The sequence below is a fragment of the Mus caroli genome, unplaced genomic scaffold (genome assembly GCF_978045245.1).
Source record: "Mus caroli unplaced genomic scaffold, Mus_caroli_1 scaffold_7, whole genome shotgun sequence".
In the NCBI taxonomy this organism is placed as follows: Eukaryota; Metazoa; Chordata; class Mammalia; order Rodentia; family Muridae; genus Mus; species Mus caroli.
Genome location: NW_028227262.1, coordinates 3,397,936 through 3,420,593, shown reverse-complemented (window position 1 = coordinate 3,420,593; position 22,658 = coordinate 3,397,936). Strand labels below are relative to the sequence as shown.

At 43.8% G+C, this 22,658-nt stretch overlaps 1 protein-coding gene across 1 annotated transcript in view; it reads right to left on the bottom strand.

Moving 5' to 3' along the window:
* Itpr2 (inositol 1,4,5-trisphosphate receptor type 2) overlaps positions 1–22,658 on the bottom strand; it is a 404,943-nt gene that overhangs the window by 107,502 nt on the left and 274,783 nt on the right. The window contains exons 42-45 of the mRNA XM_085839778.1: positions 20,274–20,474; positions 18,066–18,176; positions 15,065–15,160; positions 14,446–14,568 (exon numbers count right to left, since the gene is read on the bottom strand). Coding sequence (XP_085695904.1) covers positions 14,446–14,568; positions 15,065–15,160; positions 18,066–18,176; positions 20,274–20,474 — 531 coding nt within the window. The remainder of the gene's footprint in view (positions 1–14,445; positions 14,569–15,064; positions 15,161–18,065; positions 18,177–20,273; positions 20,475–22,658) is intronic.

The following is a 22,658-nucleotide window of genomic DNA, read 5'->3' as shown; positions in this document are numbered from 1 at the left end:
CTTCCCAGGAATGAAGCTCGCAGCTGGACCCTTACATTGCTTTATCTTAATGTCACATTGGTTCCCAAGCACCCATGGGCTAAGGCCAAGCTCATTGCTCTATTCCACTCCCCAGCTTTCCTACCTCCAGCTCAGAAAACGTCATCTGCCCATAGCCAACTCTTTCCCTAGGAGATGGCCAAGTCTCATCCTCACTTTCCCTAGCACATTCCAGTTGGTAAAATAGCTAGCAACGGAAAGAGGCTGGGGTGTGGAGGACCGGGAGGGTGGACTTCAGAACAAGTCACAGTTTCCCTTCCTCCTCAGCACACAGGGTTTACTGCTGACAGGAAATGAAAATGTCAGGTCCCGGAGGAGAAGCCGAGAAGGGCCAAGCAGAAGACTAAAACCCTTAGTAAGACTGGCACATGCTCTGGGTCAGATGCCGCCCACCCCACTGCCTGGTGTCCAACCATTGTCCAAAGCTACAGAGTCTTATAGTACTTTATCGAGCTAAGGAGTGTGCGGACAGAAGGAGACAGACACGGGTTTCTTCATCTCTTTCAGTGTGAGACTTTTGCTTATTTGTTTGTTTTTTTAGGAGATAAATATCTGCTTGATAGGTGGAGGCCAATTTCTTTAACTTCTGAGAAGAGGAAGGTGCGGACAGAGAGAAAGTAAGCAGCTGTCAGGTTGGGGTTGACAGCAGGGAGGGGGAACCACACAGAAGGGAGGAAGGGAAAGAGTGGGAAGTTGTGTGTGGTCAGGTGATTGGCCTATCAGACACCAAGAGAAGGAAGCTGAGATGGGCAGAAGGTCAGAGACATGTTTTTAAAAGCTGTGGTTTGAGAGAGCTTGAGTAAAGCTACCCTGGGTGAATGGTCAAGGGTGACATGGAGATACATCCAATCCGAGTCTCAGCAGACAGAATCCGGGAGCTTGAGCTAACTCCATCTGAGAGTCATGTTTGCTTCTGAGGGTTTCTCAAATCCTTATCAGGCACAAGCAAGAAACATCTGTGGCCTGTGCTAGACACCCCTTTGTCCTGTGCCTTTACCCCTAGATCTTCCCTCCTGCTTCGTTTCTGCTTGGCTCAGTCATGGTCTTGGTTCACGGAGGACGTGATCATCTTCCAGACCCACCGAGTTAACATACACCTGCCTGCCCTGCTAGATAGTTAGTGGTCCCACGGTCCATGGTATAGGCAAGTCTTACAACCATGGAATCCAAAGTCCTGTGTGGTTTTATGTCAACTTGATACCAGATCAAGTCATTTTGGAAGCTAGAACCCTCAATTAAGGAAATGCCCCCACTAGATGGGCCTGTGGTTTATTTTCTCAATTACTGATTGGTAGGGAGATGGGGACAGTCTACTATGGGTGGTGGCACCCCCAGGCAGGTGGTCCTGGGATACATATAAAAGCAGGCTGAGCAAGCCAGGCAAAACAAGCCAATAAGCAGCACTTCTCCATGATCTGTTTCAGCTCCTGCCTCCGAGTTCCTGCTTTGAATCCCCCCCACCCCCGACTTCCCTCAGTGATAAGACTGGGGTGTTGAAGTGTAAGCAAGAGGAAACCTAACCTCTAACATCTTCCTTCCATGTCTATTTAGAAACATAAAGTGTATGCCGCTATTTGTGTGCGTTAGGACCACACACAGAGAGAAAGGCTGGAGAGCAGCCCAGTGGTAGAGCACTTGCCTCGAGTGCCTGACCGTTTGAGTTCAATCCCCAGCACCCAGCAAAACAAGGTGAAATTAAAAAGTATAAATGTGAGTTGGAGAGGTGGCTTAGCAGTTATGAGCACAGAGATCTGACAGAGGGCCTGGGCTCTGTTTCTAGTACCCATGTGGTGTGACTCACAACTGGCTGTAACTTTAGCTCCAGGGAGCTCAAAAGGGCCTCCATGAACCTCCATACTCCTGCGCTCACAATCAACACACACACACACACACACACACTTTCACTTTTAATTTTTGAATGTATATAGTTGGGCACAGCTAGAATCCCAATACACTAGAGGTGAAAGTAAGAAGGTCAGAGGACCAAATCCATCCTCAGCTACATAGCAAGTTCCTGCAAGCTCAGGCTACATGAGATTCTGACTCAAAAATAAAGACTAAAAACAACTACAAAAATAAATGACTATTTTTTTTCTCAATTTTTAATACCTAATTCTTTACCTGTGGGGGATGGGACATGTGTCACAGAGCATGGTGGTCAGAGGACAACCTGTCCGAGTTGTCTTTCCTTACATCATGTGGGTTCAGGGAACAGAGCTCAGGTTGCCAGGCTTGGGGACAAGAGCTTTTCTTGCTGAGCCATTGCAAACCCAGACAGTCATCAGGAGGCTATTTCAAATATGGGGCATGGGAAACTATGAAGATTATAAATGCCATTTACCGCAGGGTTTGGCAACACAGCCCTCATGGGTGATATCTGTTCTGGCGCCTGTTTTATAAAATGAAGTTTTATTGAGTAACACAGTCAGATTGGCTTGTTTACACGTGGACCATGGCTGTTTCAACACTAGAACTGCAGAAGACAGTGTGTGCAGCAGACAGGATGGCCTCACAACCCTAAAATATTTACTAGCTAGCACTGGGGAAGTCCCCATATAGTAGCACCAACTAGCGAATGGTTTCCAAGCCTCATGCAGCTGTCAAATACTTAAACGTGGATGGGTATGCCTGTATACGTTACAGACAGATGGCCAGATGACATCCCTTAAAATAATCGAGTTTATATCCCTAAGATGGAGCCTCTTTCATTGATAACAGAAATATTATCCAGGGGCTTTTCAAAACTTCCCCCTACTGTATAATTTCAAACAGGGTTTTATTGTGTTTTGGTTTTTGTTTTTGTTGTTGTGTTTTGTTTTGTTTTGTTGTGTTGCGTTGCGTTTTGTCTTTGGTGTGAAGGGTTGCTCTCCTTAATTTAACAGTTTACCATCCAGATCCAGTATTATTCTATTGCAGTTGCCTGGTACTGTTCTGTGCCTCGTTAAGTAATTCTAAAACACACACTGATCAACAGACACAAGAGACGGGCCTGAGCAATCTATGAGGCTCACATACCCACAGTTCTCTTGGCCATTACACCAGAAAAGAACTACTTACCAAACAGCTTTATCACAAACATAGTACTAGGCACCTAGTGACATTCAAGAATAAGACCTCAGATTAAAGAAGGGAGATGACATGGCTCAGCAGTTAAGAACACTGGCTACTCTTCCAGGGATCCTAAGTTGAATTCCCAGCAACTACATGGTGGATGACCACCTAGAAAGGGATCTAACGTCCTCTTCTGGCATGTAGGTGCACATGCAGACAGAGTACTCCTAAATTTAAAAAATATCTAAGACCCCAAACCTGAGATAGGCACAGTAACCCACACCTGCAACCTTGACTTTAAGAGGGTAATGAAGAACACAGGCAAAGCTCAACAAACAATGTGACATCAAGCAAGGGAACCATCCCTACAGAGTGTAAGTTCACTACAGAGCATATGTGTGTGTGCTTTCGAGTGTGAGTGCGTGTGGTGTGTGTATGGTGTGTGTGTGGTATGTGTGTGTGTGCTTGTGAGTGTGCATGCCTGTGGTGTGTGTGGTGTATGTGGTGTGTGCGTGTGGTATGCATGTGTGTGTGTGTAGTTTATATGTGTGGTATGTGTGTGTGTGCTTGCAAGTGTGCATGCATGTGGTGTGTAGTATATGTGGTGTGTGCGTGTGGTGTGCATGTGTGTGTGTGCTGTGTGTGTGTGTGTGTGTGTGTATGTAGTGTGTATGTGTGGTATGTGGTTTGTGTTATGTCTGTGTGGTATGTGTGTGTGTTGCATGTGTGTTATGTACATGTGTGGTGCCTTGTGTGTATGTGGTGTGGATGTAATGTGTGTGGTACGTGTGTGGTGTGTGTCTGTGCGTGTTTGTGTGTGGTTTGTGTATGGTGTATCTGTGTGGTGTGTGTGGTTTGTGGGGGGGGGTGTGGTGAGGTGGGGGGAACCGCTGATGACTTTAGCCTCACCACTGTGAGCGAGCCGGGGACTATTGTATACTCAGACAATCAAAGCCAGTTTAGGTTGTGCAACTTCATATGATAACCATACAGTGTTTATGTGATGGGTCTCATGCAGCTGAAACTGACCTTGAACCTCTGTTCTCTGACCTTCACCCCCTCAAGTTGGTATTAATGTGTTACCACTATATCCAACTCTTATAATCTTGGGATAATTTTTAAACTGTTTTATTAAGTTCATTCAGTGGAAATTTCCCCCATTATCAAAGTTCACCTATGGAACAATCTTATCTTACACACGTGTGCTCACAATGTAAACAATTCTGGAGATTAATCATATTCACTTTTAGTGTACTTGGGGAGCATGTGTATATGTGTGTGTGCATGTGTGTGCATGTGTGTGTAGAGACCAGAGGTCTACACCAGGTCTAATTGCTTCTGCAAAATAAGCCAGCCAGGGAGCTCTCCCGCCTCTGCCTCCCTGCATACTCGTTAGTTCTCTATTGCTGTGATAAAATACAACAGCCAATATTAACTTACAGAAGGAAGGGTTTACTTGGGCCTTAAGAGGGTAGGGTTCATGATAGCAGGGTGCAGGGAGCAGCTGGAGCAGAAGCTGAGAGCTCACATCTTGAACACTGAGAAAACTAACTTGAAATGATCTTTTGAACCCCGAGAGCCTGCCTAGAGAAGCATACTTTCTGCAGCAAGGCCATGTCTCCTAAAGCACCTACTCCCAACAGCCACCAGCTGGGGACCAAGTATTCAAATGCCCAAGACTTATGGAAGACATCTTATTCAAGCCACCACGCTAAGATTACAGCTTGGGTATTAGGATCCGGATTCAGTTTTTTACCTTTATTCAGTGAGTACTTTATTGATAAGTCCATCTCCCCAGCCCCATTTATTTACTCTCCATTCCAACTGGAAAGCAATAATTGATTATGTCAGGGGACTGAAAATGTAACAGGCAGAATCCCATCAAGTTCAGCCTGCAGCACTTTACCAGGAGTCTCTGTCCTCTGGGTGATGTGCTATGATCTCATTTTCAATTCCCTTTCAACATCAGTAAAAGGATGCTCACTAATAAACAGCACTGCACATTATTTTTAACTCTTTTGTTACCTATAAACTCCACGCTAGTAGTACTGGAAAATGGAAAGTGTGGCAGCCACAACCGTCAGAACACTTAGGTCATTTTCCCTTCCAAGGCTTCTGAGTTTATATTCTAAGAACACAACTACACAAAGGCATTTCTCATTTAACCTCAAATCCCTGTTGTAAGCAGATAAGGCGTGTGCAAACACAGGAAGATCTAGTAGCTGGTTAGTTGGGCCAATACGTTATTTAAAATACACTGTAATCTATCCGAGGAGCCATCATGTCCAAAGGCGCGTTGGTGTTCACGTAGGTCCCTGTAGACCGAAACTCACAAAAGCACGCGGCACTTTTATGGGTGAGAAAGCTGAAGTCATAGAAACTGGAAAGCACCAACAGAGGACAGAGGATGTGACGGAGCATCAGCAGAACCGTTTGCACATTTCTGCTGACATATTACTGCGCTCCATGTGCTTTGGGGAGTTCAAAAATCCAGCTGTGTTTCCCGCTTTCCCCGAGCCACCATAATAGAAATGAAGTAATTGTAAGTTAGTTAACACCCTTCAAAGATATTAGCGATGGAAGTTATGTATCCAATTACAAGCCCATCTTTCTGCTGCTACAAATAAAGTAAATGAAGCCATGCTGATTACTACACATTAGCATAAGAAGGCAGAAGCCGGGAGAGGTGAGTTGCTCAAGTCTCAGGGGAAACACTTCAGGCAGTTTGAGTGATGTACACACTTCCTCTGATTTCAGGGTATCAAGAGTAATTTACATGCATAGCCCTTAAGCTCAAGTAATTGCAGCAATGAAATAGAATTTTTAAGGGGAAGGTGGCTGAATGAAGACTATCAGATATCTAGAAAATGTTGGGATAACAAACTCTCCCAGTAGAGAAGAACCAAAGCCACGCCTACCATCTTGGCTCCACCCTCCACCCCACCCCCACCCAGAGTTAAGAAAAGGATATTGCCCTTGCTTGATGCCTAGTAGCATTTTCCTTCTGGAGCAAAACAACTTTAACATCTCTAGTTCTTCTAATAGACTCTGTGCATGGAGGGGTATAAGCACGTGTGCTTGTAGGTATGTGCACGTGTGTGTGTGTGTGTGTGTGTGTGTGTGTGTGTGTGTGTGTGTGTACATGTGGAAGCCAGAGATCATCATTTGGGGGCTTGCTCCACTGCTCTCCAGGTTATATTCTGAGACAGGTTCTCATGCTGAATATGGGGCTCATCGATCGATTCAGCTGAACTGGCTGGACAGTGAACTCCAGGTTTCTGCTCCCTCCACCCCAACACTGCATTCAACCACTGAGGACACAGATAGAAGCCTCCCTACCTGGCCATGTTCTTGTCCCAGGAAACTCTGAATCCTGTGGAAGTAGCTGCAGTCAACACGGGTGTGAGGGGGAGGGGAGTCAGACACTTAGCAACGGCCTGCTTCATTGCTGGGCTTCAGACCTGTGCTCTGATAATCATGTCTCAGGGACAGAAATATGCAACTCACAAAAGGTGACCATTAAGCAAAATGTAACTGCTCCTCCTGAACCTGGCTTCTCAATACTTTTATCTGGCTCAAAATTAGAGATCAATTTGATCCTGCTTCCTCCTTTGTGTATTTTTATTACTTTTTGCTGACTGAAAACTTAAAGGTGACACAAATGGCTATAGCCTAGACTCTTGGGTGCTCAATGAATGGTTTTGGGGTGTTTATTAAAAAGGATTTAAATCTAACATGTCCAGGCTTCATCATCATTATTATTGTCATACATTTTTTTGTAAAGTTTCTTAGGAAAAAAAAAGGTAACTCATAAGTACCCATATTTGTGAATTTTCTATTAACTAAATATCCAAGACAATATGCATAAACAATTAAATGTGCATAAACAATTGAATGTACACAATTGAATATGCATAAACAATTAAACATGCATGAACAACTGAGTGTGCATAGACAATTAAACCAGCAAAAGCTGAATATGCATAAACAATTGAATATGAATGACAATTAAATATGCATAAACAGTTGCATGTGAGTAAACAAACCAAACGTGCATAAACAGTTCAATATGCAGAAAATAATTGGAAGTAATTCTAGCATTATGTATAGCATTTATTGGCTACTCTGCTTTAATGCTGTGGCCAACTGAATACCCGACAGCCAGCAAGCTACCGAAGGATGGAAGGGTTTGTTTTCCGATCATTGTTGGATGTGTATAGTCCACATGGAAAGGTATGGTGGTTGGAGTGGCTCACAGTTGTGGCAGCAGGAGGCTGCTTGCTCACATCTGGACAGATCAAGAAACAGAGAGAGGACAGGAAGTAGGGACGGCTATAACATCTCAAGGTCACCCCTAAGAGATTCACTTACTCTAGCTAGGCCTCACTTCCCATAGTACCTCCCCAAACAGTACCACCATCTGGAGATCGAGTGTTGAGACACAGGAGCTTGTGAGAAACACTTCACTTTACAGTCTAGCACGAACTTAAATAGCTGGTTTGGGCGAACATAACAAATACGACAATGTGAACACAGAGAAAACAATCGTTTCCAATTTATCCAGGATGTTAAGGAGTGCCAGGAACAGTAAAATCAACTGCAGGAGGTGATAGCCCATTGGCTCAAGAGAAACATGATGTTGTTTGCACATCAGAAAAGTGCTCAGCAAGAGGGAAGACTATACAGAGCCCTGTCTACACAGAGCTGAGTAAGAAGATTGTCAAAGAACGATCTATAAGGTGAAGATAAGTCGCCAGCACCAGGTGGGTAAGATCCCTGACTGCCCAATGCAGGATGATATTGATCGTTCTTGGTGCCTATATTACATAGAAACACCATCAGCATGCATGCCTGCTGCAATGGGGTACCACCTCAGCATTCCCTGTGAGAACCAACACATGCTAGTAGCCACATTCGTGTGGAAATAGCCAAAAAAACAGAAAAAGCATCGCATCAGCATTAAAGGATGATAAACCCTGGTGGTAGGAATTATCATTAATTTTTACCACAGTAACAATGATAATAGAAAAAAAGTCTGTATTTGGATTTTAATTATTACACATAAAACTACCAGATCCCAAGCCCGAGTCACTCTCTAGTCCCTTCAACTGTTCACCCATGTTCATGGCACATACCTGTGACTGGTTATTACCTGACAAAGATGGCCACTTGGCTCCAATCACTATAGCTGTTTTCACGTCATCTGCACAAGAGGGAGGTTGCTGTGCAGAATCCTGAGAGCAGCACCACTCCCGAGTATCCACGTTGCCTTCTCAGGGAAGCAGTCTCTCTGCCTCAGCCACCCTCCTCCCTCACTCGGACTGCCAGGAACCGACATCTTGCACTTTTCCCACTTCAACATAGCATCTTTAATTATGGAGGTTTCTCTGTCTCCCTCCCCTCCCAGAATTTACTTCCTTGGGGGTTTACTGATTTATCTTTTCATCTCGGCAACCGCATGGTGCCTGACATAGCGGAGATCAATAACTGCTATCCTATGATAAATGAACCCAGAATGAACTCAATGGGACTAACACTCAAGTGACAGCAGCTGCTTGGTGTAGACCTGATATATGGGTCTTACATTCTCCCTGTAGACACACTGGGTTCATGCCATTCAGAAGCCACTGAACCACAGTTTCTAAGGGTCCCTCCATCTCCACTTCAGGTGGTTTTGTTTTTCTCCTTAGATGCAGCTTTGATTTCCAATCCTCAGTGGAAGCCCTGCAGATGGCCCTGTCCCCAGCAGTCCCGCCTTTACCAAACCCTACTCCCCATCACGGCAGGCAAGGCTGATACCAGTCTGCTAATTGTGTGTTTGTCTGTCCTTCACTGTGCCTAGTTAAAATGTGCATCACCCCAAAAGCCAATCTGTCATCACTACTGTGCTGTGAGAGTGTGGCCACAGCCTGGCAGCCACACAGCTTGTTCCATCTACATGGCTCAGTGAATGAGGAATGAGAGCCCTGGGTTCTACCCGAGGTAAGCCAATGGCTCCTGGCTGCTTCCAGCTCGGCTAGCCTGCCTCATGTCTTCACATTTCTTTTTCCTTTTAATGAGTTGCCAACTTTTTTTTTTTTAAGTATAGAATAGAGTTTATTCAGGGCATGGGGAGGCGAGTTAAGAGGGTAGTAGAGGCAGAAAAAGCAAGAGAGAGAGAGAGAGAGAGAGAGAGAGAGAGAGAGAGAGAGAGGTCAACTTTTAATGATTTGAATTTCACAATTTAAAAATGTTTTCTAAATCAGGCTTCTTTTGAAATGTTGGAAGGATTAGAACCCGGGACCCAGGATGCTGTGGGTAAGCTGGTGGCTAGCAGAGGTATACACCAGTTTCCTGCTCTAGAGAGGAGTTTCAGACCACCCAGGGGAGTTTTTGACAGATTTAAGGAGATGGACAAAAAGGATTGGCCAATGAATTGGAAAATAAATATAATTAGTATGATAGATGAATGGTTATGAGTCTTAATTAAAATTGTAGAAGACAAAGGAGACCTGATAAAGGATAAATAGACCTTCAAGTAACTCACAGGAGAAATGCAAATGATCAATGAATCCAAGAATGCACACACAGTCCATTTTAGATGCTCCCTAAAGAAGCGGTTCTCAACCTGTGGGTCTCAACTTTTGGGGTCCAAACAAGTCTTTCACAGGGGTAACCTACAACCATCGGAAGACATAGCTATTTACATTATGACTCATAACAGTAGCAAAATTACAGTTATGAAGTAATAAGAAAATAATTTATGGGGCGGGGGGGACCATCACCATGACATGAGGAACTGATTAAAGGGTCACAGCTTGTAAAGAACACATAGCCTCAGAGGGCATTTTACTCGAAGCTGTAAAAGTTGCCAGCCCAAAGGGCACCATAGCTGCACTTCCTGCAGCCACAGATAGTCATGAAATCCAAGCCTTGGAGAATGGGCGAAAGTGATAAAAGAACAATTCATGCCCACCACCCGAGCCCCTTGCCTGAGGTGAGGCACGTGCTGGCGGCCCTAGATAACTATGAAAACCAGGCCATAGAGAGCGCATGTATGCTCGTGAATGATAAAGAAGTGCATGAAGTAATGTGTGGAACACCCTAGTTGTAATTGGCTGAATTTAGCTTAAAAACTCCGGTCTGGCACGGCAAAACTGCTCACCTCTGGAGGGCCCAGAGGAGAAAACCTTGTGTTGAGAAATAATCTGCATGGACCCCATGCAGATGCTCACGCGGACACCTCATGCTTAGCCAACAAAGCCTGCACTGCTGCAGCTCAGCTCCAGAGGACCAGAAAGCAAGGAACATCGAGTCGCATTTACCTGAGTGCTTCCGGGACTTGGGCTGCTCCTGCCAGGCCAGAAAGGTTAGTGAGGAGTGTGTGTGTGAATGAACGCGTGCAGGTCCATTTTACCATTTATTTGCTATTTGCTGTTTGTGAATAAAAGTACTAGAACCTTTTCCACCGTGTTTCGAGGGATTTGTTTTACGCCATGTTTTATGGCGATTCTCAACACAGTGTTAGGAAGGTTGGGAACCCCTGCAAAGGAAGTGACCACAGACAAGATCTGACATTCACATGCCACACACGGATCTGAGATCTGCATTCCCATGTCACCCAGGGATCTGAGATCTCCATTCACATCTCACACATGGATCTGAGATCTCCATTCACACACAGATCTGAGATCCCCATTCACACGTAGGTCTGAGATCTCCATTCACGTGCCACACACAGATCTAGTCAACAAAGATCTGAACTGAGAGCTACATTCCAGACACTGTCAGTTCAGCAGAGTCTTTTCTTTCGAACAACATGAAGTTTAGAGTTCAAGTACATTGTGAAAAGAAATTTTACACTGTGTATCAAGAGCCACAGCATAGTTCCAGGAACTAAACCCCTTGAAATTTACCCTAGGAAAATCATCAGGACAGTAGACAAAGATTAATGTATGGGGTGTTAATCACAGCACAATTTATAATATCAATTATATTAGAAAACCAAATGCTTAACAATAACAAGTGATTATATAAATTACAGTACATTCAAATGATGCCTAATCATGCAGATATTAAAATTACATTTTCAAAGGCCATTTATTGATTCAGAAAAATGCTCACGAAAAACTTAAAGCTTTCATTTTGAGAAGATTTTCATGTAACTAATTAAAGTGAGCATTATTCCTGTTTTCTTCTGGTTTTCTATTTAACACATCTTCCTGCCCACAAAGCATCTAACATTTCTTCATTTATTCCTTTTATGTTGTTATTTTGTGGTTTGAAACAGGGTCTCATGCTAAAGTTTAGGCTGGCCTGGAACTCACAGCTGTCCACTTGTCTCAGCCACCTGAGTTCTGAGATTACAGAGGCATGGGCTATGATACCCAGCCCTCTCCATATACATCTTCTTTCAGCCAAGAGTCAAGTGAAGGGACTCAGACAAGAGCAGACAAGTTGCCCGATGAAGCCAGAGAGGTGATGTGGCTTAAGACATGATGAAGTAGACAGAGGAATGAGAAATGCCCTAGACAGTCCGTAACAACTGTTTCAAAAGAAATCCCAAGGAGAGAAGGGATGGGTGGAAACAGAAAAATGGAGACCAGTGCACAGATGAGCCCTAGAGGCTGGGAGGATGGGAGTCAGGAAGGGCTGCAGGGTGGTAAAGAAATTCACAGCAGGACACTGCAGAATCAAAGCTGAAGAATTTCCCTTTGTGATATATTAATAGTTTTATGTAGATCAGACAAGACACTTACAGGAAGCACTATTTGTTTCTTGTAAAGTTGACCATAGGAAGGGCCCAGGGGGATGTCTAGGCTGAGAAGCAGAACCGCGTCCCTGCCATGAAAAGCATTAGCAACAAAACCCGAAAGTCTGAGAGCACCAAAATAAACTGTCTGTGTGAAAGGTGATTATGGTAACCGAGGAGGGAGCTGCGGTTCAGTTCTCGAATGACTGGGCTGTGCAGAGGCAGCCACAGATCTGCAAGGTCATCAGCTGCCTTCCTGTCCTGCTCCCACCTTCTGAGGAAAGCTGCACAGGCAGGACCCATCCACAGCCCCCTTCTGAGAAACAGCTGCCCGGCTTGCGCTCTCTGCATGCGCGGAAGACGTTTACATAGTAGGTTCACAGGCAACATGGCTGACCAGAAAACCAAATACAATGTCCTAGCCTAAAGCAAGCGACAGGGTCCACGAATGTAAGAATCAAAAGAGCCCAAGGTCGGTGAAAGTTGCTAATCTTTTCAAGAAAAACCAGTGGTGGAATTAACTCCATAAGGAAAGTGGCACATGCTGAAGAGGGAATGATTTCCTATTTCTCTAAATAAAAGAAGCAGCCAGCTGTACCATCGGTTACACACAACAGAATGAAGCCTACACGATGTCCATGTCGGGAGTTCACCCTGACGACAACTTTCTAAAAGGACCTCTGTGGACTCAGATAAAGCACAGGGCTGATGTGTTCAGCAGCTCACAACCCACTTCCTCCCTTACTCAGCCTGGTCCTCTCTCTGTCCGGAAGCCTGGCTTCCTTCATGTAGCTGTGTGGTGTGGCATACCCTCATTGCCCTGTGAACTACTGCTTTGCCAAAGTTTTGCTTGGGGGAAGTTTTTACAAAGCCCTCTGCAGGACCCCGGCTGTTTCCGCATCTGCCACCTCCTCACTTCCTCTCTGACCTCTCTGACTGCCCCAGTTCATTGGAATCAGTGAACTTCACACTTGCTTCTTAGTTGTGCATTCTCTTCGAGCTAAGACCCACTCTTTAGTTGTGTTTTTTGCTTTTCCCTACTAAGATAGAACTGATCTAACCACGATCTTTTCTCAGGTTTGATGTCCACTCCTATGCCAGTGTCCTCAGACTTCAAGTTTGCTTCATGCATGATGCTACTCACACATGCCAAGAGACAGCCACCACAGATGGAGCAGGACCCAATGCCCAGGAAGAATATGTAGCAATTCTAGTCCCTGCTCTGCCCTAATCTCTGTCTCCTCCCCTGACTGGCCTCAGCCTCTAAGGCAACTCTCTCCGTCCTGTGGTCCTGTGTCTCAGCATTACTTCTGGCATGCTACGTGATGCTAACTCTCATCTGGGGGTTTATTTATTTCTGTTCACATTCAAGGTTATTCTCTCTCATTCTTTTTTTTTTCCCCTAGTTTGACTCAACCTCCGTCACCTGACTTTGCTTTCTCTCTGAAAGAGGACTTTCCCACATCCTGAATCTCTGTCTTTCTACTTCCCTCAACTTGTCTGTCAGCTTCTATTTTTGTTCCTCGAAACCTAACATGCCTTTCCATGTCTGCAGTTGTAACTTAGCGCCCTCGCCCTGTGGGCCTGTGTCTGTGTCCTGGCAGACTATGAGAACCCCATGTGTCTCACTGCATCAACTGCTTCACCAAAGTGCGAGCTGGTAGCTTTTAGAATCTGATTTCTTCCCTGAAGACTTTTTAAAAACATTATTCAAATTTATATCCATTAGATGGTCACACAAAGGTAGAAGGGCACAGGAAATGTCCAAAGAGCAACCTTTAAAACTAAATCTGTTCAGAATCTGACCTTCCATCCATCATTGTTTACTTAATCAACAGAAGAGATGGATGGGAAAGCAGGTAGGAGAGGCGGCTGGTGGGAGGAAGTGGCTGGGACGTGTGAGACGTTTTCAAAACCTGAACTTTATTCTCTAAAACTGATAGGGTCTCTTGGAGACAAAAGTCAAGTCACTATGTGTATACTTAAAGTTTTAAATTTTAAACCTGAGTTAGAGGATATAAGCTTAAACTTGAATGTGTCTGTGGAATTGAGCTTATCAAGTAACCCTTAACAAATATTGATACTTACAAACAACAGAACGGAAACAGTTACTCTGAAGAAATCTAAGTCTTCGTTTCAGTCATAGTCAAGTGAAGAGCAAACTTACTGACTTCTATTAAAGCTCGCCAAGCTGTGACTTAGGACCGAGCTCCCTGCTGGGCTAGCCCTGGCTAAGGTGTGGAGCACCTATACCCAATTCTTTCACATTCTGCTTCCACAGAAGCCTCTCCTCCTTCTCCTATGGCTCTGGCTTGAGACTGCTTACTCCTTCCAGACCCAGAAGTCGTCCGTCCCAAGCCTCCTTTCCTTTTCAACTCCTCCTTAGCCAGACGTCCTAGTCAGAAGTCATCTGCCCAAGCCTCCTTCTCTTGTCAATTGCTCCCTAGTGTACCCTGAATTGCATAACTAGCCCTGCTGAGGACTTAGCATTTTCTCCAACTGAAACCTAGGAGGGCAGGCACTGAATAAATCAGAGCACCAGACTGTAAACATAAAACAGTAAGTTGTGGGCACGAGACACAATAGCCAGATAAGCAAGACAGATGCAGATAAAAACATGGCACCTGATGGGCCAGAATGTAGATGTTGTGTCCAACGTCTTTTGGAGAAACACCATCATCACCTCCCTCCTCGTCCCCATGGTCACATTCCAGGCCTTGGTTATAGGCATTCTTCATGACATCCACCTAGAGACAAATAAATATATAAATAAGTAAACAAACAAACAAACAAATAAATAAATAAAGCCTGAAAGGTGGTGGCAATGCTTCAGGTTGTCTAATCATGAACACTGTGTACCCATGCACGAATCTAATTGAGCCCACCAAGCTAACAACCAACTATACCCAGAAATCATTAAACTAAGGCCAAAAAATATGTCTATAAATAAATTTGTTTATTGATGTTGATATATATATATATACATATATCAGGCTGGAGTGATAGCTCGGGATTAAGTATACTTCCTGCTCTTGCTGAAGACCCCATGTCAATTCCCAGCGCCCACACCCTCTGGCTCCTGGGCATCCAACACTCCAACACCCTAGCGCATCCACCATCCTGAGTCACAAAGGCCTTCACTATGTGTTTTCTGCTCCCCAGTGCCAGTCATCCTGCTCCTACCAACCCAGTCAGAGCAGGGGGTTGCCACCCAACTGCCATAGCCTGGAGAAGTGTTCTCACCAGTTCCCTGGGTCTCATGTTGAAAAGGATTCTCTCTGCATTCTCACTGTCATGTCTGCTCTCCATAATGGCCAGCAGAAGCTTGGAGGCGTTATTCTGAGGACAACAAAGAGGGGGTCAGTGCACATACAAAGTCCACAGCACAGGTCAAAAATCCCCTGCATTGGTGGGAACTCAGATCACACAGCCCTTTTCGTTTTCTCAATCAGATGAAAGCTGAAACTTTTTATTATTTTGTCATACTAACATTTGAAAATAGAAGGTTTTAATTTACTTCATTGTTGATACAAAGTAAAAGTCAGGAAAGATGGGAGGATATTTTAAATCACAGGTGTTTTCAATGGGAAAGTGGCTACACACCACACTGAATAGAACTATAGCTTCTTTTAGTGCTTCCTCCGTTAGATTTCTATAATGATACTTTAATAAGACAATCAGATGAACAGGCATCAATGACATTTTATAGACATGGCTAGAACTTGGAGAATTTAGCACAACCATTTAGAAAATGAAGTAGTAATATTAGTAGCATACTGAAATTGCATATAAACGTGTGAGTCACTGTTGAGAATAGATATATGAAATTAAATTCATGAGTTAGAGAGAGAATGATTTGCTGATAGCTTGCTTATTTCATGGCATTTATTATTCAGTATGTCAGAGAATAACATTTTGTTCTATTCTCTTAATAAAGAATGGAAGCAGTTTATACTGCCGATGTGTTGCAATGTATTAATTACAAACATTATCTCAAGTATTGTTACTTAAGATATCAAGGTGTGAAGCAATCTTCAGTCCTGAATGGGCACCGGAGAGTTGCACTGGAAGCATTCTGTCCTCTGTCACGTAAAACCTTACTCTCCACAGATTCCTGATAAGACTAAGAAATGGAAAGCGGTAGAAGCCGCTTACAGATGTTTCTTTTTTTTTTTTTAATTTATTGATTATATGTAAGTACACTGTAGCTGTCTTCAGACACCCCAGAAGAGGGAGTCAGATCTCGTTACAGATGGTTGTGAGCCACCATGTGGTTGCTGGGATTTGAACTCCGGACCTTCGGAAGAGCAGTCGGGTGCTCTTACCCACTGAGCCATCTCACCAGCCCCCAGATGTTTCTAAGAGACTCAGAGTTCACATGTTTTCAGAACGACATAAGTTAAGCTGAGTCACTGTTTGGTGGAGGTGGACAAAGCACTAAATTGACAAAGTTGTATAAATTATCTCCGGTTACATTTGGTTCCACATTCTGTCCAAGGCTCCCAGGACTGCCCGATACCGCCTTTAAAAGGATGTCTAATGAATCTGAAGATAATGAAGGTGACAGGCCACACCAGTGCCACAGCTACCATGGAGGATTTCAGTCGGATTCCTTTCTATTTTTCTGTACTATTCTCATATTTTACAGATATTTCAAATTCTACAGTCCTACTTTCATAATCTAGGGTTGGAACACTATGCCTTAAAACCTAAAGCATAGGGATTAGAGGAGATAGTAAATCCTGAGAGCTCTGTGAGGAGATCCCTACAGAATTAAGAGGTAACCTCAGCAACACAGGCTGCGTCCTCTAATGAGCCACAGCCTGCAGAGCCAATAGAAAAGGGCTTTAAAATGCATCCAGTCTCTGAATGCCATTGGCAGTGTGTTGCTTTTAACCAATTTTCTTTCTCATATTTTCTGAGAATAGAAAGAAACCTTGCAAATGACCCCCTGAAATCTGAACCAATTTGGAAGTACATGAGCCTGGCTACACTGAAAAACCCCACACACAGTGCTCCTGTTAGCAGGGGATTTTCCTTCCATGGAAGCGGATTCTTCTTAAACAAAACACCTCCCGCCTCTTAACAAACCTGGCACTTTGCATTCACAGACCAGCTACAAACATGAAGGCAACAAGCTGAAGAACAGGAAAGACATCTTAGAAACTTGTTCAAGTGTATTTAAAACGGTAGCTTGTGTAATATTACATTTAAACTATATTATGTCACATAGTGTTTTATTTACAGTGCTATATTATATTGAAGGTATATTTCAAAAATTGTGGATAATTAAGCCATCCAATCCAGGAATCAATGTTACAAATAATTTACTTAAAGTGTGTTATCTCATGAACGTTGCCAAACTTGCCAGCAGATATAGCTCTGCCTCAGAAAGGCTCTCTTCAGATGCTCTGTTCAGGCAATAATATATACAAAGTCTTTAGATTTAAAGGCTATACTCGGTTTAGTCGTTAAGTATAAAACCATATTTAAAGTATTTCAAGAGAAGCAAGACACGTTTGTTGCTTTAGTTGCAGCCTGATATATCTGATTGCCATAGGTTTGAATACATCGGGCTACTATATGAATAAAAATTGAACGATCCTTCTTGAGTTAGTTTTGTATCCAGCCACTTTGCTGAAGTTATCAGCTGTAGGAGTTCCCTGGTAGTTTCTGGAAACTATCACATCATCTGCGAATAGTGATACTTTGAACTCTCCCTTTCCAAGTTGTATCCCCTTGATCTCCTTTAGTTGTCTTATTGCTAAAACTTCAAGTACTATATTGGGTAGATATGGAGAGAGTGGGTGGGCTTCTTTTGTCCCTGAATAATGGAATTGCTTTAAGTTTCTCTCCATTTAATTTGATGTTGGCTATTGGCTGGCCTATATATTGTCCTTATTGTGTTTAGGTATGTGCCTTGTATCCCTGATCTCACCAAGACTTTTATAATAAAGTATATTCAGACCCTTTCACCTCTGCCTGTAATGAAACAATAGGAAATTAAAATAGTTGGCCAAGTTAGGGGCTGCTTCAACATCTCTAGCCTAGAGCCTCACACCACATGACTGTGGCCTGCAGGTGGACCCTGCTTTCCCTGGCACACAGCAAGGGCCTTGTGAGTTCACTCCTCTTTCCTGTCCACCACCTGAGACAATGGTGGCATCTTGTTTTGTACAGTCACTTGACGACTTAGAATTCACTGTGACCAGAAGGTGTACATGGCCAGTGCGGGTCATACTACCTTCAGTTGCAGCACCAAGTCCATTCTGTACTTGCCCAGGGGGTTGATGTCATTCAGAATCAAGGCGATGATGATATCAATCCCATTGGATTCGTGAGTGGCGATACAGGTCTAGAAAAGGAGACACTTGTAAAAGAACATGCTATTTTTGACACAACACTGGAAGTAGTAATAAGGAATGAAACTTTAATACTGTGTACAGACAATGTTGGAGATTTGAATTAGAATTTTTGGCTAGGGTCTGTTGAGTGACTGGTATTGGTAAATGTCTCTGGGTGCAGAATACTAATACACCATGAAAAGCACTGCAGAATTTCAAAGATGAGCAGGTAAACTAAAACTCTTCCAAAAGGAGATCTTTAATCTTAGTTTTAAGGTATGATCAACCTAAAAACACTAGGAGGGGGGAGATTTGTATATGGATTTCACAAAACACAGAGCACTGACTTCTGCATGTGCTAGGTGGTGGGAAAGCTCATAGGATTCTTGGAGGGATGTGACTGAGCAAAGTACAGTCACGCCCAGAGAGAGCAATGTGCCTACTCTGAGGGTGAAGGTCCAATATGCCAGGATTTCGAGCTTCGTTGGTTGGAAGCAGCTTGAAGGCCACATTCATGGGACCAGGCTACCAAGCCACCCAAGCAGCTCCAGAATCTAAAACCCTGAGGAGTCACACAAGAAACAGCAGCCCTAGCCAACAGAGCAGCTTGGCCTGGGCCTCCTGTCTCTTCTTTATACAAGGACATCTGTGCAGAGGAAAGGCGTGTTCCTGTGCAACACTGGCAATGTCCTGAGGCGTTTCTGCTCATAAAAACATCTGCAAAACCCAAAGGAAATCTATTTCAAACCATTTCTAGAACTTTCTTAAAGACCTTCTGTGCACTTTCAGAGCATAGGGAGCTATCCAGGTAAGGCATGCTATCTTATTACAAGTGTTTCCTTGGTGAACTTACTTGGATTCAGGAAGTTTGAAACTCAGTTCCACCACAAAGTAGGGGAGGTTCTGGCAGATTTTTCACAAAATGGTAAAATATGAAAGAAACATGTATGTGTATATTTTTTATTTTAGAGACAGAATTTTATCAGCTAACCCGACCTCTGAATTTGTGCACTTTACCTCGGCTTTAAATCAACAGTCAGGGATACCTTTATCATTGTAGGAAACTAAAATGTGATCTTGAAAATAAAGGGAAAACATGTACAAACTCACTGTCATAAACACAGAGAAGAAAACAATACCATTATGATAATGGTCAACGTGTTTGCATCAAATGAACACACGTTCATTTGTGTGTGTATATCGTGTGTATATGTGTACACAGGCACTGCATGTGTGTGTGTGTGTGTGTGTGTGTGTGTGTGTGTGTGTACAGTCATATAATCTGCAATAGAAAAGTTGACTTTTTCACATCTTCTTTCTAGAACAACCATTGATGTTTGCTATCAGTCACATCTTTAAATTTTATGTCCAGAAATGTATGACATGGAGCCTCTGCCCCTGAACCTTGCCTGCTCCAGGGTGTTTTCTGAATACTAAACACTGGTAAGAAACATTACAAGATGCCCTTTTCTTCCCTACATTTTCTGTCCTGTCATCTCCCACATTGTGTCCTTAGAGCAAAGCGAAACACTCTGGGAACCAGGATGAACGTTGGGTCTCTCATATGTGCATGTGCACTGAAATCAAAATGGCACATCCTTTGGGTTCAGAAAGTCTGTAGCTTTGCTGTCTTTGCAGTGTCTCAGAGTGCTGCCATCTCTGAGCTGATCTCTGAGTCTGAAGCTATTTATCAGCAAGATGACAGCCATGAGATCCACTTCATAAGCTAACCAAGCATATGAGTAACATGGATATTATACCCCACAACATGTACACACTGCATTGGAGTCAAAGCCATAGTGAGTTAACTCCACACATCTAGAGATACAGAGAAAAACTCAACATTGGGAAGAAATACAATCTTACCCTTCTTTCATTAACTCTTTTTATCTTAAATATTTTCACGGGAAATTTTCTTTTATAATGCAATTTAAAATGTAGCCTACTATGTGCTAGTCTACACCTCAGCCTTTGTATGTTCTTTGAGAAAAGCAGCCACACCAAGCAGAACAAGCAACAAGGCTTCACTAGCATGTGAGGTGGGCTCTGTGCCTCACCTGGCACGCTGCTTCTGAGTCATGGCTCAGGAAGCGCTACTCTCTGGTTACCTGGTTCTCGTGGCACGGGCCTTGGCAGTACTCGGTCAAGCTCTCCAGAGTCTGGTTGACCAGAGCTACGTTCTTCTCATTGATGTAGAGCCCCAGCAGGCCTAGACCCCCTGTGGTACTCCCACAGATGCAGTCCAAGAACTGAAGTGTTTCACAGACAAGGTTGTAGTTAGTTTTGTTGTTCTGGTTCCTCAAGAAGTTCTGCAAGGGGAAATAAAATACAGCTGAAGGACTGAAAGCAAAACACAGGGGGAAAGGGAGAGCTGGTCAGGTTCAGCTTGTGTGTGTGTGTGTGTGTGTGTGTGTGTGTGTGTGTGTGTAAGAGAGAGAGAAAGAAAGAGGGAGAGGGAGAGGGAGAGGGAGAGGGAGAGAGAGAGAGAGAGAGAGAGAGAGAGAGAGAGAGAGAGAGAGAGAGAGAGAGAGAGAAAGATTCCTTGCTAGTATAGAATTCAATTATTCTTTATAAGACAGTGGGACAACTGGGGGCAGGAAGGTGACCAGCAGAAGAGAGAAGTAATGAGGGACATAATGGGTGAGACTGTGACTAAGCATAATGATGTGCATGAAAATGCCATAATGAGACTCATTATTTTTCAAGATAACTTTAAAATTAAATAATGTTTAAATGTTGATGCCCTCCCCACGAGACCTAGCAAAAGTATTCAGCCAAACAAGTCACACTAAATACTGCCCCGCTGTCCTCATTGGAAATCTACAGAGAGCAGAAACTAGTATGAGAAGAAGAAAGGAGAAGGGAAACAGAATGTTCGTGGAGGCGGAGTCCAACTTCCACGCGAAGCATCCCTGACAAGCCTGCCTGTCACAGTGCTGTCGGGGTAGGATCATAGGAGGAGCAACATGAAAGCCCTCTCAAGCATTTCGGCAAACAGTCCTCCATCTCTGTGCCTGCACACTAAAGAGATTCACTGCTCACTGCTGGTTAACACAGAGAGTGGCTAGCAAAAGCTGGACCCTTACCGCTGCTGGCAGTGTGATAGGTGTGGCTCTTAGGAAATGCTTCCGTGTGTGTGGTAAGAACTACCAAGCAATAAGTACTATAGTAATGTTTAAAAAAATGACTAAACGAAAAAGCAGACACTATAGAACGTATATTCTCTTGAACAGAAATTCGGCTTACAGGCACAAACTGATGTTTATATGTGCACAGAATTTTCTAGAAAAAAAAAAAAAACCTGTTATTGGTGCACTTCCTTTGGGGACTAAGGCTAGGGGAAGAACCCGAAGAGTAATAGAGGGAGAGAGGGTTCTTGCTTTAATGCATTTGCAGATATCTATTTATTTATTTTGATTTTTTGCTATTTGTTCTTCTTATCAATACTGTGAAAGGAAAGGTTCTCTAAGGGAGTGCTTGAGCCACACTTTCATGGTTAACAGAAAGCCAGATATTATTCCATCTATTCTGCTCATCCACGCCCCACACTGTCAGGGTCTATTGATGAGAACTAGCCGGGAGGCACACCCTACAGAAGCTAGATCTAAGCTGCGGCTGGCTCGTCCACACAAGCCACACTCCCCCCACCATTCATTTGGGAACATCTCATCGACATGGACCGTATTCTAATCCTAGGCAGGACCCACTGTGGAAACCTCTGCCAGTCACTGTAATTCATTGATAAAACCGTTTCCTGGCTATGCTAGCTACAGTGGCATGGTGAAGCTGGCTGTCAAGGGTGAGTGTCTGTCTTGGAGGCAAACTCTTCAGGTGAGCATTCCATGCTCCCTCAGCCAGGCCAATCACAATTGCTCTCTCCACGTGCCTTTGCCATGGTGTCTGCCATAGGCAGGGCATACAAAAACACCAGAGAGGTAGTCAAAGTTTGAAGGCAGCCCTAGTCCATCCATCTGAGAGGAAATGTGGTAATGGAGATATCGTGATGTGGACTACGTTAATTTGTGAAGTAACTTTCACTATCATAAAAAAATTCCTCGAGAGGAGATGCTTAGCCCCACAGAGACTCGAGGTGCCAGGATGAGGGGATACCTGGGGGTTGCCACTGACCCCGAGGAGAAGGGTAGGAGTGAGGGGGAAAGGATTATAGGAGGGGGTTACTGGGAGGGGGCAGTAAACAGGATGTAAAGTGAATAGTTTAAAAATATATAACATTTATTTTACAAAATTTCTCATATTACTTTGTTCCTAACGAAATGTCAAATAAACTTAGTATTGTACTCAACAACTATGGATTGGGAGAGACATAAATACCCGAGTCTAAAGCTGTGGAAGGCAGAGGAGACAAAGATGATCTCTCTGAACAAACACCACAGAGGAAGAGGTGATGGTGCTCACTGGGCGGGAAGACGTGAGATGTGGACCACAGGAAGACAGTGTGTAGATCTGGGTGTTTTGGATTTTAATGTATAAGC